Genomic DNA, 15,731 nt, shown 5'->3' on the forward strand with positions numbered 1-15,731 from the left:
ATCGCCAAGTAGGGGGTAATGACGATGATTACAATGATAATTTAAGAAAATCCTCCTCTCCTATATACCCGCGCCAGCGTACTTGCCTTTATAGTGATGCATTGTGGCGCGTATTTATGATTATTGAACGGAACGCGTATGCCTCTTTTTTTTTTTCTTTTCGTCGATGCTTGTTTTTAATTGAAGGCCTTTTCAGAGAGAAAGAGAGAGAGAGAGCGACAGACCTTCGATGCGTAAATCAGCAAGGATGGCTTTCTCAAAGCCGCGCGCAGTACGAGATTACTTTTTCCTAATTGAATGTCTCGCTCCTGGCCTTTCAAGCGCTAATCGAAATTTCAACCCGGTTTTTCCACGCGACGATCTTTCCCGCTCTCCAGTCAGATTGCGCAAGAGAACGCATCGGTTCGTTCGTCGGAGAAAAAAGGGGGTGGCGATGCCCTCTCGGAGTCTTTAAAATAAGGAATGTATCTTGTTCGACGATAGTCATCAGGCGCCTATGCAGAGAGAGAGAGAGAGAGAGAGAGAGAGAGAGAGGGAGAAAGCAAAATATCTGAAAGAGAAAAGAAGAAAAGAAGAATAATCGCGGCACGCACAGTGGGAATGCGCGCGGCTTCTACTCGCGTCGTTACATATGTAAAAGTGATCGCGGAATCGGCGACGTACAGATTCGACGAAAATCCAATTAAAATAACCCCGCGGAACTTTCTCCCCGCTTTTGTCTCTCACTCTCTCTCTCTCTCTCTCTCCCTCGGTTTTTACGCGAGCGAGCGCGCGAAAAAAAAGCGCGCGCGCACATTGGGGGAGTTGGCTCTCCCGGGCAACAAAGCGCCATTAAAGTATCCCTGGATTCCAACCAGTTTGACGCGCTGCTGACGAGCTGCAGCGGCGAAACTTATACGACAAAAGATTACATTTGCCGAGGAAGAGAGAGAGAGAGAGAGAGAAAGGGGGTAAGATCCGTGGAAATTTATCGCCTGTCCGAGTTGCTCGCAGTTTCCGAATCGTTATTTACTGCGCTGCCACTTGTTTTTTCGCCGAGAAACCATTGTCTCTTCTCCTCTGAGCATTTGCATATAGACTTATCTCTCGATTGAATATGAAGCGAAAAATTCCTCAGGAAGCGTCTTCATTAACGGTGCGTCGTAAAAAAAACGAAGGAAGAAAAAGGCCGCGGAAAGGTGGTAATTCGAGAGCTCGTATAGATGGTCTCTCGGGTTTCGGACGCTGCTGCCGCTTCGAATTTATGCCGTCTATTAAAGCCGCGCATTAGCTTTGACGAATCTATCGGGCGTAAATCTTTGAAAAGAAACTGACGGCGGCGGCTCGCGCACCTGATTTAACGTTGGCGTAACAACTTATTCGACCCGTTTTGCCGGCCGAACGGCGGCTAATCTGTCGTATATCCATTCGGCGAGCCGTAAAGTTTTCCGACGAAAGCGCGTATCGGCGCGGCAACATTTTCCTGCGCTTTATACGCGGACGCGGGAAAACTCCTCGGCGTGCTAAATTAAATCGTTCCCCGCGCGGGCTGCCACTCGTTTACTCTAATTATTATTGCCCACGCGGGCGGCTCGCCGCTGAATCACCATAATTCGCGCGTTTTAATGCAATTATCACGTCGCGCGCCCGTTTCCCCGTCGTCCCGATATACTCTAAATTCAATTAGCTCGAATTTGTCGAGAGATCGGTATCGCGCGCGGATGGATCTTTCGCAACGCGGCCTCGCCTATTATCAGCCGGCAGTCGCCGCGCGGCTTACAGTTACGTCCGCGCCGCGCGCTTTTATCGTTATGTCAATGAGTTATAATGAGCTGTAATTATCCGTCGCGCGGCGCGCTTGTCGACGGCCGACTCGTTTTCCTTTCTTTCGGATTGCCGTTCGATACGGAACTGTTGATCAATTTCCAGCTCTAGCTTTCAATTGCCGTGCGCTTCCCTTTGGAGTGGCTCTCGACTTGCGCACCTAATCCTGTGCCCGTGAAAAGGCTATAAGTCAGATCGGACCTCTCATTAAATTAGCCAGCTCGGCCGAAAAAATACACGCGTTCCCTCGAGACGTCGAACGCGAGCCTGCCAATCGAGGCTGACCAGTCGGCCGCTCAAAGTATAAATCAGGAGGCGAAGCCCGTGGCGTTGCGGCGGTGCGGCAGTCACACCTATGCGCGTGCGTCGCTCTGTCGGTCCGTCCGTCCGTCCGTCCGTCCGTTTGCGCGGAGGAAGGATAAAAGAAAAGAACGAGGCTGTCAGTAGCGTTCCCGAGCGCAGGCATATTACGCGTGCCCCGTATAATTAGCCCGGGGAGCTCGAGCTTGGTCGGGCCAATAATTCTCCTTCGAAAGAGGCGCCAGCCAAGAGGCCGCTTTTCGCCACCTTGTATACCTGCGCCGCCACTCGCATCTCCCGTGGGATCAGATCCCAAAGATAGGAGCGCGAATCGCGATCGGAGAGGCCCCCTTAAAAGCCTCTGCGTGTCGAACAATAACTCTTCGGGCTTTTCCAGCGTGGCCTTTCTCACGCGCGCCGCGACCGCGAGACAAATTCGAGAAACCTCGCGAGAGGCCGAGCTTCGCGCACGCGCGTAGGCAGAGAACAAGGATCGTACGGTTGCCTCGTGGCTTTCCAGGGGGTTCGCCCCCACCGACGCCAATTATCGCTCGATGAACGCCGGCGACAATGATTGCACGAGAAACAAATAAAAGCGACGCCCGCAACAATGTACACGACTGTACTAGAAGATTACACGGCGAGATAAGCGACGAAGCTTTAAAAGCAAGTCCGAATCGCTATGGGAACAGACGTGTCCTTTTTTCGTTTCCTTTTTGCATTAAACCACATTCTCTCCTTGTTGCGATGCACGTCCTCTCGAGCGTTGGGTATATGGATTTAAGAGGTCCGGGGTACGTATGCGCGCAATCTTCACCTCGATCGCCGCACGTCCAAAATGTAGCCTGGACTGTATACGAGTTTTTAGCCACTCGTGCTTTCTCGCGTACGATTGCGACGAGCGCCGCTAGTCACGAGCCAACGAAATGCTCCTCGTTTGTTCCTTAACAGCCGGCTTATAAGGCTGATCCCGCGCGCCTTGCTCTCGTTTTTCATTGGCGAGATCGCCGTCGAACTAGAGTCCTGCGCACGCGCAAAGTGCCTGTTATAGATTGGTCGATTAGCCGCTTATTATAACACACGTTTGCTCGACGAGCAGTGCCTTCCGAAAGCAGGGTAGACGAGTATGCAAAAACACGCCGAGTCCTAACGAGCTGATGCCTATCGGCAGCAACAGCAGCAGCGGCAGCAGCACCAGCAGCAGCACCAGCAGCAGCACCAACAGCAGCAGCAGCACCAGCAGCAGCACCAGCAGCAGAAGCAGCAGAGAGAGCCGTGAGTCAGATTTGAAGGACCGCTCCGCTCGTTCGCGGTCAGGTGCGCCGCCTCGTCCGCGCGCGGATACCGTGGCGCGAGCCACGGCCGCGCGGGACGATCCTCGCGGAAGCGGTAATTCAGAGATACCGATCGCGAGCGCATATGAGAGCGCGATGAAAGGTCGTGGAAGCGTTCTCTCGTTTCATTGTGCGAGGCGAAAAAGCCCACCTGCGACTCGTAAATTCACGCTGCTTCGACAAAGCTCTCTCGCCGCGCGCGCGACGATTTACGGGCATATTCGCGTGTATTTATACAGGCGGAGAGACCACACGTACTCCGAGCGAATCGTGTAACGCAGTCCAGGTGAGTAACGTAATACGACGTGCTCTCTCTTTCTCTCGGCGCGGCGTTCGCGAGCCAACTCGCCCTTTTTTCTCTCCCGGGCGTTCGGCGCACCGGGCTCGCGTCTCCAGCGGGGATTTATCGCGCGCACGCGCGTCGCGGATCGGAAAATTCGAGAGGCCTCGCGCGTTTATGAGCATTGAGCAACGCTGCCTCGCGCGCGCCTAGATTCGCATAAATCTGCGCGGCGAGCGCACCGTGCAACCTCCCACGCGGCCCGAGCCGGGAAAAAGAAAGCTGCCGAGAGGAAGAAACGAGCTCCGGTAATTACTCAATACGCAAGACGGAGAAACACGCGAAGGGGGTAATCGGGAAGCTTGTTTCTGCTTCGCCTTTTTTCATCGACTCACGCGATGCAATATTCGATCTGTCGTGAAAGACACGGCGAGAGAGAGAGAGAGAGAGAGAGAGAGAGAGCGAGCGTGAGAAATATCAGCGATCGGACGATTCCAACTTGCCGTGCCCGAGGCACACTGGACACACGCACACGTTGTTATTATACGTATAACCCGGAGATATACTCTTTCTTTCTTTGACAGCCTTCTCACCGAAGACGTAGCGATGAGCTGTTTAACGCATCTTTTATTTCATGCGCGCGAGTGAATTTTTATTTTATTTTATTCTTCTTTTTTTCGTGTTTTTTTTTTTTTTTTCACGATCTAGTTCCCCGAAGCTATATAAAGGATAATGGCGCGTTGAAGGAACGGATGAGTCAAAATACCGACAGGCTCTCGGATTCCGAATGCTTTACGTTCGAATTCGACGGCAAAATTGATCGAAAGCGGGAATAGAAACGCGAGGCGGCGTAACCTCTATATTTACGTTGCGAGGTGATAGCTGACCATGTGGTTGCAGCGAAGGCCCCGACACCATGCTCAATTGAATTACCCGGTTAATTGATAAAGCATCGGCGACTCAGCGACAGTGTGGTCGCTTACTTATATAAAAGAAACCATAGAAATAAATTCGCTTATCGTCTCTGCCGGGCGATGGCTCTTCGGCGAGCGGTCGAGATCGATGATCTCGCATACTTACACGCATCGCCTATCGAAATCTCTCACGCGACGATTTATCGTCGTTCCCTCCTTTCGCAACTCCTCTTGTTGCCGCGCTCGGTTTGGCAGTCCTCAGGCGCGTTTATCGCGTCATTATCCAGCGCTGATTGTTTCACGTTCGACCTGCTCCTCCTCCTCCTCCTCCTCCTCCTGCTCCTCCTAAGCGCCGCGCGCATATGATAATCGTTCGTGCGCGCGCCACGAGGACAAAGCCCGCCATTGTAAATCCCGCGATGCAAACTCGATCTGTCCGCCCGCCCACTATCGATATCGCGCGAGTGCGGCTCTCATTGTCTGCGCCGCTGTTATCGGTCCGTTCTTACACTCGCGAGATCGACGCCGCACGTCCGCGCAAAAAACCAGAGCGAAAACTCGCGCGCGCTGATACGTCCTTCTGCTCCTTTTTTTTCCCTCTCTCTCTTCCAACGCTGGGTGGCCTGTATAAAGTGTGTCTCTCGTTCTTTCTAGCCTTTTTTTTTCTCTTTTTCTAGAGAAATCGGCTTTCCGGTTTTTGTGTGTAACGTCGATTTTCTTAATCCGCGCGAAGAGACGCTCGGGGGAATAACTTTATTAAAGCAGCCAAGGTAATAATGAATTTATAGCCAATCAAGCGCTGCAGCTGGAATTTTCGTATTACAAAATCCCATTCGGCAGATATAAGTGATTGTCGGTAATAGCCGGTTAATATAAACGCCGGGGTTTATTTCGCGGACGCGCGCGCGGCCAATTTTTCTCGGGGAACGGCTGTATTTCCATAAAATTATACCTACGCTCGCTCCGTTTCTGGCCGGCGCGCGTGTGTCTCGCGTAACAATATGATTGACTCTCGCGGATTAGCATAATTTCTGTGTTAACATTTCGCGTGCGACGCGCGCTCACTGCGTATTTCAGGACCGTATTTCAGGACCCTGCGCCACGATCTTCGTTTTCGCGCACCCGGGAATCCATTTCGTGAATGATAATCTTCTCGTCTAGCCTCGTTCAGGTTTTCTTTCCTTCTTTCTATCCTCGGACGAATTCATTAAAAACTAGTCCATTCTTGGCGCCGTCGCTTCTCTCGAGGACCTTTTGTCTCCCGCGCGGCCCGACCTGCTTTTTCACGAACGGCAGTCGCGCCATTCGAAAACATCCAGGTTTAGAAAGCGAGCGAAGGCTCGGTCGAAAAGCTTGCCTCCCGTGCAACTCGATTGTGATGCTCATTGGAAATGCTTAGCACGCCTGTTTACACCTGCAGCCGGCATTAAAGCGCTCATTACAAGATTGATTTCGCAAAACGTTCTCGGCGTCGCGCATGGCCAGTACTAAAAAAGAAAGAAGAAAAAAAGGAGACGTAAAAAGTTCATTCCTCGCTGCTCGAGAAAGATTCATCGCGGTCGTTGCGAGTCGGCCGAGCTGTCATCGCCGTGGCGGCCACGGATTGCGCGCGGCGTGGCGGCGCAAGTCTCGATGGCGAAGTGATAAAGCGATGGCGGACGACGCGTATCAGCGCTCGGTGGCTTTCGGGCGAGCGCGCGCGGATGCAACCTTGTCAGTCGGAGCCTCTCGTTTAATTCGGTGACGCGACCGATACGATACATTCCCGCGTAATTGGCTCGACCAATCGACGCATTAAAACGGTATACATACTCGTTTGTCAGCCCAACTCCTCGTCCGCGTACTCTCTCTCTCTCTCTCTCTCTCTCTCTCTCTCCTTTCTTTTCTTTTCATCTCCAGATATCGATCTAGATGAGCTTAGAGAGGCAGGGGCCTTTAAAAGCATTTCCCACTTGATCTCGCGACGATCTAATCCTCCGCATCCGTCGATCGTAAAAACAAAGCAGGCAGTGCGCGTGAAAATTTCTCACCTGCCAGCGCGGCCAACAGAGAGGCCGATTATTGCGCCGCGTGGCTTTTCTTGCGCGCGACCGGCCGCGCACGTCGATATCGATCTTATCTCCGGCTTTGCTTGGCCGAGCCTTGCGGGCCAAGATCCCTTTTAATTAGCCCAGAGGCGAAACTTATCTGAACGCCGACAGAGAGGAAAACAAGACTTTGTGCGGGCCGACCAACGATCCGGACACACCTTGCAGCCGGAAAATCGGTAGACCCCGACGATGCGTTCTCGTGCGTGCTGTTCCGGGAAAAGCCGTAAAAGAAAAGCCGTCGACAAGGGCCAAGCGGCAACGAGCGAGCGCGCTACGTCGCCTTCCTCCGGCCAGCCGGGCAGCCGTGTATTTTACGGTCGCGCGCTGACTGACGGCACTTCTGATTCATTTGGCAGTGATAGTTCACTGTGCGACCCATCGGTTGCCAGCGGCAAATGATTTGTGTCGGAAATAAATCGGCTGGACGTGATTGAAATGAAATCGAGAGAGAGAGAGAGAGAGAGAGAGAGAGAGAGCTTCCTTTTTGCTTCCGCGCGCTCGCGATGAATAGTTTATTGCCGTGGAAGTGAATGGCGAAACGTCTCGAAAGTAAGAGAGACCAGCAAACGGGCTTATAGAAAAAGCGCATTATCCGATGGCGATCAGCAATTTGAATTGAAAGAGACGTAGGTACTGGGAACCAGATGCAATTGGCGAGTAAACGATAAAAACTCGCGTCTCGGCAGTCGCAACGAGCGTTTACATTGAATGGCCGCGGAGTATATAGCCAATTTATTGAGTCGAGGAATCGTTCTCGAATAAAGGGGAGTCCCCCTTCCCCCCTCCCGTCCTCCCTGGACAAATGCGAAGCGCCTCGACGAAAAAAAGACAGTTCGAACGCGAGAGCATGCTCCGCCGCTAAATAATGCTTGTGGCCCTAGTAGGCCCTTAATCCTTATCAGAACGTATCGCGTAAAATATGCAATGCGGAGAGAGAGAGAGAGAGAGAGAGAGAGAAGGGCTGCTACTTGTTGGTTCGCTGCGCTGCCGATCGAATCGCGACTTGTAAGAGAGCAGCGGGCAGCGATTTATTGCGCTGGCTATTATTAGGGCAACGGGTATTAGATGCATATCCGGCGCCAGGCCGCGTGCAAAGAAAGCGCATATGTTAATCGAAACCGAAGTGACGATTATTAATTACCGTTAAATGGCTCTGCACTTTTTTGGCCGAGGCTAATAAGCGCTGTGTCGCGACGTATTAGTGGGTGTACCGGTCTCCGTCTCTCTCTCTCTCTCTCCGCAGCATTTTTCCAGTCGCGGACAAGATAAAATTAACGAGTTATTGGTTTGGCGTTTATTTTTTTCGCGTATACAGCAGGCTGGCTCGGAGATCGCGCGCGGCTCACTGAATATTTTCTGCTTTTATGCTGGCGATGACTGCTTTGCCTTGTATACACGCGGTCCGAGACTCGAATTTCGAGACTTACCTTTAAAGTGTTGCTTGAAATGCTCGCTCGCGCCGAAGGCTTCCTGAGCCGACGTTGTTATAGTTTGAATAACTGCAATTTCGTGCAAGTCCAAACGATACACTTTCTTTTTTCTGCTTTTCGCCAGCGGTTGTAAAATGAAAGTTTGATGAAGCGTAAAAATTCTCATACGCGATTCCTTTCAAAACTCGAACGTGTAAATGACCCTTCATCGCATTTGGTTAGTTTACTGCTCATCGCTCGCACACATTGAAACTGTTTTCATCGTAAATAAAACGGGCGTGCGAGGAGCAAAAAGCAATTCAGCGTCGGGAATTTATCGTCGATCATCGCCGTTGTCGTCGTCGTCGTCGTCGTCGTCACCGTCGCGATGAAAAAAAAATCATCGTTCTCTGAAAAACTTCTTTCGCGGGACGCACGACACACCGAGTCTCTTACAACTAGCAGCATTTTTATCGCGAGATAATTCATTTTATTATCCACGCGCGCCAAATTTGATCGTCGATCAAAAAACGAAGAAAACGAGGCATTATTTTTTCCTATGATATAGTCTGCCGTTCAAGGAAGAGAAAAAAAAGATGGTTCGACGCTACACATAACTTTGCGCGCTGCGGACAGGCGCATTTCCAATTCGACACGAAAAGGAGAAGAAGTAGCGCATCGGCGCTCCGAACAATCCACGGAGCGAGCGATGTTGAAAGTGGATAAGGCCGTTGCGCGCGCGGCGACCCTCGTCGTTGTATCGGATCGGCGTGAAACGTGCCCCGACAGCTCGACACTTGTCGAAGCGCGGGCGGGCCTTGCCTCTCAATTATTCGTTTGGCGAGCAAGAGAAACGGGCATTTTTCTCTCCCCCTGCCCCTTCGTTTTTATGATGATCGACGAGACGAGCCGCTAAGAGACTTGTCGTGTTTCCGACTGATAAAAAGCAGCGCGCGCTCCGGGACGCAACGAGGCCCGCCGTAAAAAGAAAAAGGAGCGTAGATTAGCCGCGGCCGAGCGTCGAAAAGAGTACATTGCACGCGTCGCCAATAATTCGCGAGCGCTAGCCGGGAGAATTCTGGCGCTCGCGACTGTCCCTACGGCCGGCATTGCGATCTGGAAGCCTCCGCCGCGGGAATTGGATTCCTTTTCCTTTTCACTCTCGATGAGTTACCGATATATGCGCGCGCTCCTAAGCGGCCCCATACATAAATTATTCGGGACGCACAGATGCGCCTTGGCGATAAAGGATTTTCCAAGCGGCAGAGCTATTACGGGGATTGATTACAATTCCACTAACGGCTAATCGATTGCGCGACGACGACCACGACGGATCAACTGGGCCGCGACCACTGGCGCGATTAGTTTCCGCTGCACGCGCCTATCTCCGAGTGGAATTTTCGAGTCGATAAAATCGCCGGTTATAAATGCCGCCGTACTTTCTCCGCGCCGTGGCTATTTTGTCGCCGCTTTTCGCGATCGCGTTGAAAAATCACGCCGTACAATCAATTAGCCGTGTGCTCGCGCGTAATTACCCAGCGCGTATAACCCTAAATCAAAAATACCTGGCGCTCCTCTCTCACTCTCTCGTAAAATAAATCAATTGCGAAAGATGTGCCGCCCGAGGCGGCAGAACTAAAAATGGGTTATCGTCTTTGTTTAGCGAGATTTACGATCGATTCGCGCTCACCCCGGCGCGCGATGCGCCGCTTTGCGCGCCGATCGTCGACGCGCTTGCTTCGATTTCTCGGTTCCCATGCGTCGATCGGTTTCTCGAAGAACCTCTCTCCCGAGCACGGCGCTCGAGGATTGAAATACGCGCGGAGAGGCCGCGGGGAGGAGGATAGCGCGCGTGCAGATCGGACTGACAGGGGAGCAAACGCGCCGTGAAATTGATTATTCGCCAGTCGGTCTGTCCTGGGTACGCGAGTGCCGGTAGCACTGTTGTGATGCGTTTCGGCGAGCGAGTCGAATTACATCGAGGCTCGAACGGAGCCTTTCGCGTTTTACATTTTACAATGAACACGCGCGTTGTCGCCTATTTCTAACGCAAACATCAACTTGAAATTGCGACAGGATGGTCGGCGCCGTGGTGGTAGGAGCAGCGCTGTGCGCTCGCATTCCAGGCCTGGGCAAGAATCAACGAGAGCTGTGTAGAAAAGCGCCACACGCCATGCCAGCGGTGGGCGAAGGAGCGGAACTGGGCCTCAAAGAGTGTCGCCATCAGTTCCGGCATCACCGATGGAACTGTTCGCACGTGGTCGACAATCAAATCTTCGGCCACGTCGTCGTTGTCGGTAAGAAATGAAAGGCCTCGTCATCTTTTTACATCGCGAGAAGAAATCGCGAGCAGCAACGGCAGCAGTAGCAGCAGCAGCTTTCGCTAACTCAATTAACGGAGTTAACGGGCGTACTCCTCTCTCTCTCTCTCTCTCTCTCTCCCGTTTAATGTCTCACTACGGCTGCTGCTGCTGCGGCCGCGAACACAAATTAAGAGCTTGATTATCGGCGCACAGAACACTTTGGACTTTTTAACTCGCGCCAACTTCGTAAGTGTTCTTTATCAGCGCTTTCGCCAAGGTTTTTTTCTGCTATTATTAGATCACTCGTGTATTGACGCTCCTGATAAGGACGTTTATTGGCCGATTTTCCTTCTTATTCGAACACAGTTTCCAAGATCCAATCGATGAATTCGGAGACTCTCGTGTAGACGTTCGGATGACTGCCGCACCTGCCCTTTTTACGTGACCACGAGACAATTCCAACGAGAACATCATTGTTGACGGTCAATGGACTGCCCGAATCACCCTGAAAAGAGAAGGCTCCGCCGTTTGAATGCATTGCCGGGCAGTAATAAAAGCTTACGATCGATTGACCTACCGTACAACTGCCCGCCCAAACGTCGGTAGTCTCGAAGGTGCACAGATGCACGGTATAAATGTTCCGGAGCAGCATCATGTAGGCCTCCTTGCAGAAGTTCTCGCTGGTGATCGTCACGTCGAGCTTCTGCAGCCGCGACGGCATATTCAGCTTCGGCTGCATCATACGTCACGACGAGCTCGTGCGGTCGCTCAAATGGTGAATCGAGAAGCAATCGAGGACGAGCAAGAGTTGTCAACTTACGTACGACGTAGAGCCCCAGCCAGCCACGACGCCGCTCGTACCCGCGGGAATGAACAAGTGAGGATAGGGCAGCCTGATGGGCGCGACGAACTCGTTGTAGACGAACGGCGGCGTGATCTGCGCGAGAAAAGACGAAAAGAAGAAAAAACAATATGGGAAGAGGCGCCGGCGAGTGCGTTACGCACGCGCAACGGACGCAATCGATCGATAAGTGGCGGCGCGCCAACCTTCAGAAGGGCGATGTCGTTTATGGCTGAATCGTTTCTCGCGTACTCCTCGTGATGGCGTATCCTCGATACTCGGTGGACACTCCTCGGCGCGGTATTTATGATGCCGGTGGTCACCTGAATTTGATGAGGGTACACATCGACCCGGTCCCTTCTCGGCGCAGACAAGGAAAATCCCGTGTTATTTGAATTGATCGCGCAGCGGTCTCGTGCGCGGACGAGGCGCCTGCCGCCCGGTAAATCAATCGATCGCGTGCGTACCTTAGGACACAGTGCGCCGCGGTGAGAACCCAATTCGTCAAGAGGATCGAGCCGCCGCAGAAGTGCTCCGACTTTTTCACGCTCTGGATAGATACCTGTCGAGATAACATGGCTCACGGTCATTACTGGCACTCGGCGCACGGTCGACATCTCAACCTCACCACATATGGTATCTCCCTCTCGTTGGCGTCCTGTCCATTTTGGATCCTCCAATACAGGTCGTCCTCGAAGTTGTCGGCTAAATGCCCCGGGCGAAAGATCCAAGTTGAGCTATGAAAGTAAGCGTGAAAAATGAAGCAGTCAACGCGTTGAATTACCACGCACGGCGACGACGCTGCACAGTGTCCAGATGAAGAGGCTCGCGAGCATCGTTCCGTTATAGTTTGCGCGTGTCAACGTGGAAACAGTTTCTCCAAATTATTAATCCGCGCTAAGATATATGAAGAAATCGATATTGACACTGTCGCCATTCACAGACTTTAATGGGCACGAACCACATTATTCAACAGCGAAGCCGAAAGCTGTCGAGCTATTAGCATTGAAGAATTATTATTGGCTTAATAGCGTCAATGGATTACTCAATTGCGAACGACAGTTGGAACTTTTTGCTGGGCTTGTGTGTGCACTGTCAACTCGTCAACTATTTAATAACAGAAGAAAGTCTTGCCTGGGCTACTCGCCATTCCAAGCGCGAAATGTTGCTTGGAATGAGTTTTCTGCAAAACAGCGTCGGAATGACAATACTCGATAAAACGATGAAATCAAGCTCTCGCGTCTACAAGTCAAAAGACTCGCCGCGTTTGGTCTAACGCTATTATTCGCGTTTCGCGTGCGCCGAACGTAATTAATTCCGCCGGCATGATCAAGTTGTTATTCGACATTGAATTACTGTAATCAGGCGAATTTCGCGTGCAGCAATCAGCGAGCAATCAAGCCTGGCTGATTATCCAGAACCAACCCAAAAAGCCAGATCCCGTTAGAAGCTCGCGAGCAGCGAATCTCGGACATTATAATAATAGAGCCGCGCAGCCATCGAGCAAAGTGGAAAGAAAGCTGGCTTATCTCTCTCTCTCTCTCTCTCTCTCTCTCTCTCTCTCTCTCTCTCGCATCTGTGTCTCTCGGCGCGGACGATTCTATTAAACCTCGGCTCCTCGCTTGAGCCGCTCGTTTTTCTCTCATTTTTTTCCTCTTGCTTCTCTCGTCGCGTATATACCGATCGTGCCGCCTAGATCCCCGCGCGCCGACTAAATTAGCTCTCTCTCGCTCGCCGCGCATCCCGAGCGCCGGCGGTCGCGTGGACGTCGTCGACTCTAATTAAGCGAGCCAGCGGCTAAGCCTACAAAGTTTCTCGCTAAAAATCACGACCTTGTCAATTGAGTCATCACGCCGAGCGATAACGTTAGCATAGCTTTCGCATTAGCGACTTCTTTTGCAGCGTCGCACGATACGCCCGGCCACGGACGCACGTGTCTCGGCCGTCTCTCGGAGCGCGCAGCGTCGACTCCTCCTCGCGCACTCTCCGCAGGCGCGCGTGCTTTCGCCAGCTCCCGAGCGGTCAGCGATTCGATTAGCGACAAATACACTTAGCGCCAGCGGAAAAGCCGCACGAGCCCCGATATCTCAATCAGCGAGGAAGCCTCTCGCGCGAGCGAAATCGTCGGCCGCGATCGTTACGCGAAGCCGTCGGCGAAGGGAGCTAATTGTATCGCATACGCGGCGATCCGTCTCTGTCGGCTTTATCGCCGCGCTAATTTGTTCGATTTATGCGCGTACAGACAGAGGCGGAGCGTCGCCGCTCCGCTCGCTTTGTCAGTTAATGGCGCGTGTAACGCGACGACGATTGCCGTGCGCGGCGACGGGGGCATGCGCGCGAAAGGCTGAACAGTCGCTTCGCGCGCGGGCTGCTTCTTTTTTCAGCAGCACGCGCGCGGAGCGATTTGCATATATAAATCATTGCTCGAGCTGTCGATAATGAGGCGTGTATTACGGGCGGAGAGATACGATCGAGCGAGAGCCTCGAGTCCGACGCTCGCGATCCTCGCCGCGGAGCCTGACCGAGCGGAGGGCGCGAGACATCGTTGAGAGCGGACGCGGGGCGCGAGTAACGCTTGGCTTCGGTAGTCAGCCTTGCAGCCTTGGGAAATGAATAAGCCAGCCAATAAATTAATATATCACTGCATACGCGCGAGAGCGCTCGTGGCCGCTCGGCCGCCGGCGAGTCGGGCAAACCGATCCGAGCGCGAGGCTGAGGGATCGATATACTCCGGCCGCTCTCTCTCTCTCTCTCTCTCTCTCTCTCTCGGCTCGAATTACGCGATGCAGCTCGGCGCTGCGTGACGAAGGCGCGCGGAAGGTGCATAACGCATAGATTATTCCTCCGAGCTGACCAATTGCCGTGTGTTTATCGGCTCGAGAGGTTGTTCGTCATACGTGAGATACCTGGACGAACAGCCGCGTTCTCGCTGTTTTCCGCTGTCTTCTCGTGCTCGCGTGCAGACGGGGATTATCGACGTTCCCGGGTTTGTCGCCGGCGGCTCCATTCGGCAGCCTCGGTTGTGGCTGCGGAGTCGACGGTATACGACGTGCCAATGTCGGCGTTGAGTTTCGCTAAATTAGATGACTCGATGCGATCGGCGCTTTTTCATTTAAATAATCGTACGGGAGAGCGGCAATGAATTGCGCCGATTCAGAAATTCCGAATGGCATTGCGTTTTTTTCATTTCGAGCGCTGTCGGAGAAATAATTAAATGCACTAGTTTATCGTGCAACTATACCGAGCAAGTTACGACAAATACAAAACAGACAAGAAAAAAGATCGATACGCCCACGGACAATCGAAAAAATAGAGTTATATTATATTTACAAAAGCTGGCAAATTGGAAGTTTCTCAACTTCCTAAATTAACCAATAACTTACTCAGCGCAAGCAAAACGGAGAGTCAGTGGTCAAAAATGTCGGATCCTCGTAAAAGAAGCAGAACGAGTGCGAGCATATTAAAGTGGAGCGATCTAAACGACTGAATCAGCGCGAAAGCAGTGGAAAAAGAACGGGGAGAGCGCGTACCTCCCAGATCGTTAAGGACACGCGGCGCGGATTGGTGTTCGCCGAATGCAAATTCGTCGCGCGCTCGGTTCACGTACGCTAAGTGGTCGCGGCGTCTTCATTATGGCCGATTGGTTAATCGTCGTCTTGGTGGTCTCTTTCAGGTATATTTTAGTTTAGAGGATGGGCTTGACTCCAAAAGCATCGGCATTCCACTGATAAATTAATACACGCGTATAACGACAGGTCAGCAAAGGTAAAGCAGAGAGAGAGAGAGAGAGAGAGAGAGAGAGAGAGAGACAAAGACAGGCCAGTCGCTGCGTTCGTCAAGTTTTTTATGGGTAACGCGTCGAGCGTCGAGTCGCGGAACTCAACGTCTCTCGTGGGCTCTCTACCTCTCTGGTGATGCCTGCTGCGGGTGCAAGACCGTCAGAAAAAAGGTACCAGGCGAGAGAGTAGTCGATAAGCGGGCAATTTCGCGAAATCGAATCGACAAAATGATGTATGGGAGGAGGCAAGGCTTATCGTGGCCGAGCGACGAGCCTTAACGAGGCTTTATCGCGGCAGCGCGCAAAACTCGGCCTCGCGTCGTCTAATGAATTCAATAAAAAGAACTTTCACATAAATTAATCCGGCTCGGCTGCCCGAGCGCCTCCTCTTATCGGCCGGCTTTTCCCGTGAAATTTCGCTTGCAGGGCTGCCTCTTAACAAATTGCTGGGGACGACGGCGGATCCGATCGCGTTGCCGCGGCCTCCTAATTAAAGGCGCCAAAGCTCGCGCGTTACACGCCATTCTCATCGACAATTGACGAGGATTTACGGGTTGGGGAAAGAACTCCGCTTCTAGGCTTTGGGATTGGGCGAACGACGAATGTCGCTTCACCGACGGCGACGCCAAGTAACGAGCACACGTGTGTGGTAGTACAATAGAAGCCGCAGTTGGGGAGC

General features: G+C 52.4%; 2 protein-coding genes across 6 annotated transcripts in view; one reads left to right on the forward strand and one right to left on the reverse strand.

The window, feature by feature from the left end:
• LOC131670537 (protein Wnt-7b) overlaps nt 1-15,731 on the forward strand; it is a 28,184-nt gene that overhangs the window by 5,677 nt on the left and 6,776 nt on the right. For 3 of the 4 annotated variants that reach the window (XM_058946213.1, XM_058946211.1, XM_058946210.1), the window contains exon 2: nt 10,207-10,427. In XM_058946213.1, the coding sequence (XP_058802196.1) occupies nt 10,208-10,427 (220 nt within the window). In that variant the 5' untranslated portion in view covers nt 10,207. Of the gene's footprint in view, nt 1-3,216; nt 3,379-10,206; nt 10,428-15,731 lie in introns of those variants that run through there. The other variant, XM_058946212.1, reaches the window with a different exon arrangement.
• LOC131670538 (trypsin II-P29-like) lies at nt 10,728-12,615 on the reverse strand. 2 transcript variants are annotated; one of them, XM_058946214.1, is made up of 7 exons: nt 12,059-12,615; nt 11,903-11,979; nt 11,742-11,836; nt 11,481-11,631; nt 11,254-11,370; nt 11,011-11,166; nt 10,728-10,938 (listed from the first exon to the last, which is right to left on the reverse strand). In XM_058946214.1, exons 1-7 carry the CDS (start codon nt 12,108-12,110, stop codon nt 10,786-10,788), a joined length of 801 nt encoding a protein of 266 aa, XP_058802197.1. In that variant the 5' UTR covers nt 12,111-12,615; the 3' UTR covers nt 10,728-10,785. The 2 variants fall into 2 exon arrangements, with proteins under 2 accessions (XP_058802197.1, XP_058802198.1); XM_058946215.1 differs by lacking the exons at nt 11,742-11,836; nt 11,903-11,979; nt 12,059-12,615 and adding an exon at nt 11,837-11,852 and having other exon boundaries at nt 11,481-11,741.

This window comes from Phymastichus coffea, unplaced genomic scaffold (genome assembly GCF_024137745.1).
Source record: "Phymastichus coffea isolate CEN01 unplaced genomic scaffold, Cenicafe_Pcof_1.1 PCOF00111, whole genome shotgun sequence".
NCBI classification, from domain to species: Eukaryota; Metazoa; Arthropoda; class Insecta; order Hymenoptera; family Eulophidae; genus Phymastichus; species Phymastichus coffea.

Coding starts and splice junctions, on each gene's coding strand:
- LOC131670538 (XM_058946214.1), bottom strand. CDS start 12,110: ATGCTCGCGAGCCTCTTCATCTGGACACTGTGCAGCGTCGTCGCCGTG. Junction 11,837..11,902: donor AGAGGGAGATACCATATGTG/GTGAGGTTGAGA, acceptor TTATCTCGACAG/GTATCTATCCAGAGCGTGAA. Junction 11,167..11,253: donor GCTGGGGCTCTACGTCGTAC/GTAAGTTGACAA, acceptor CGTATGATGCAG/CCGAAGCTGAATATGCCGTC.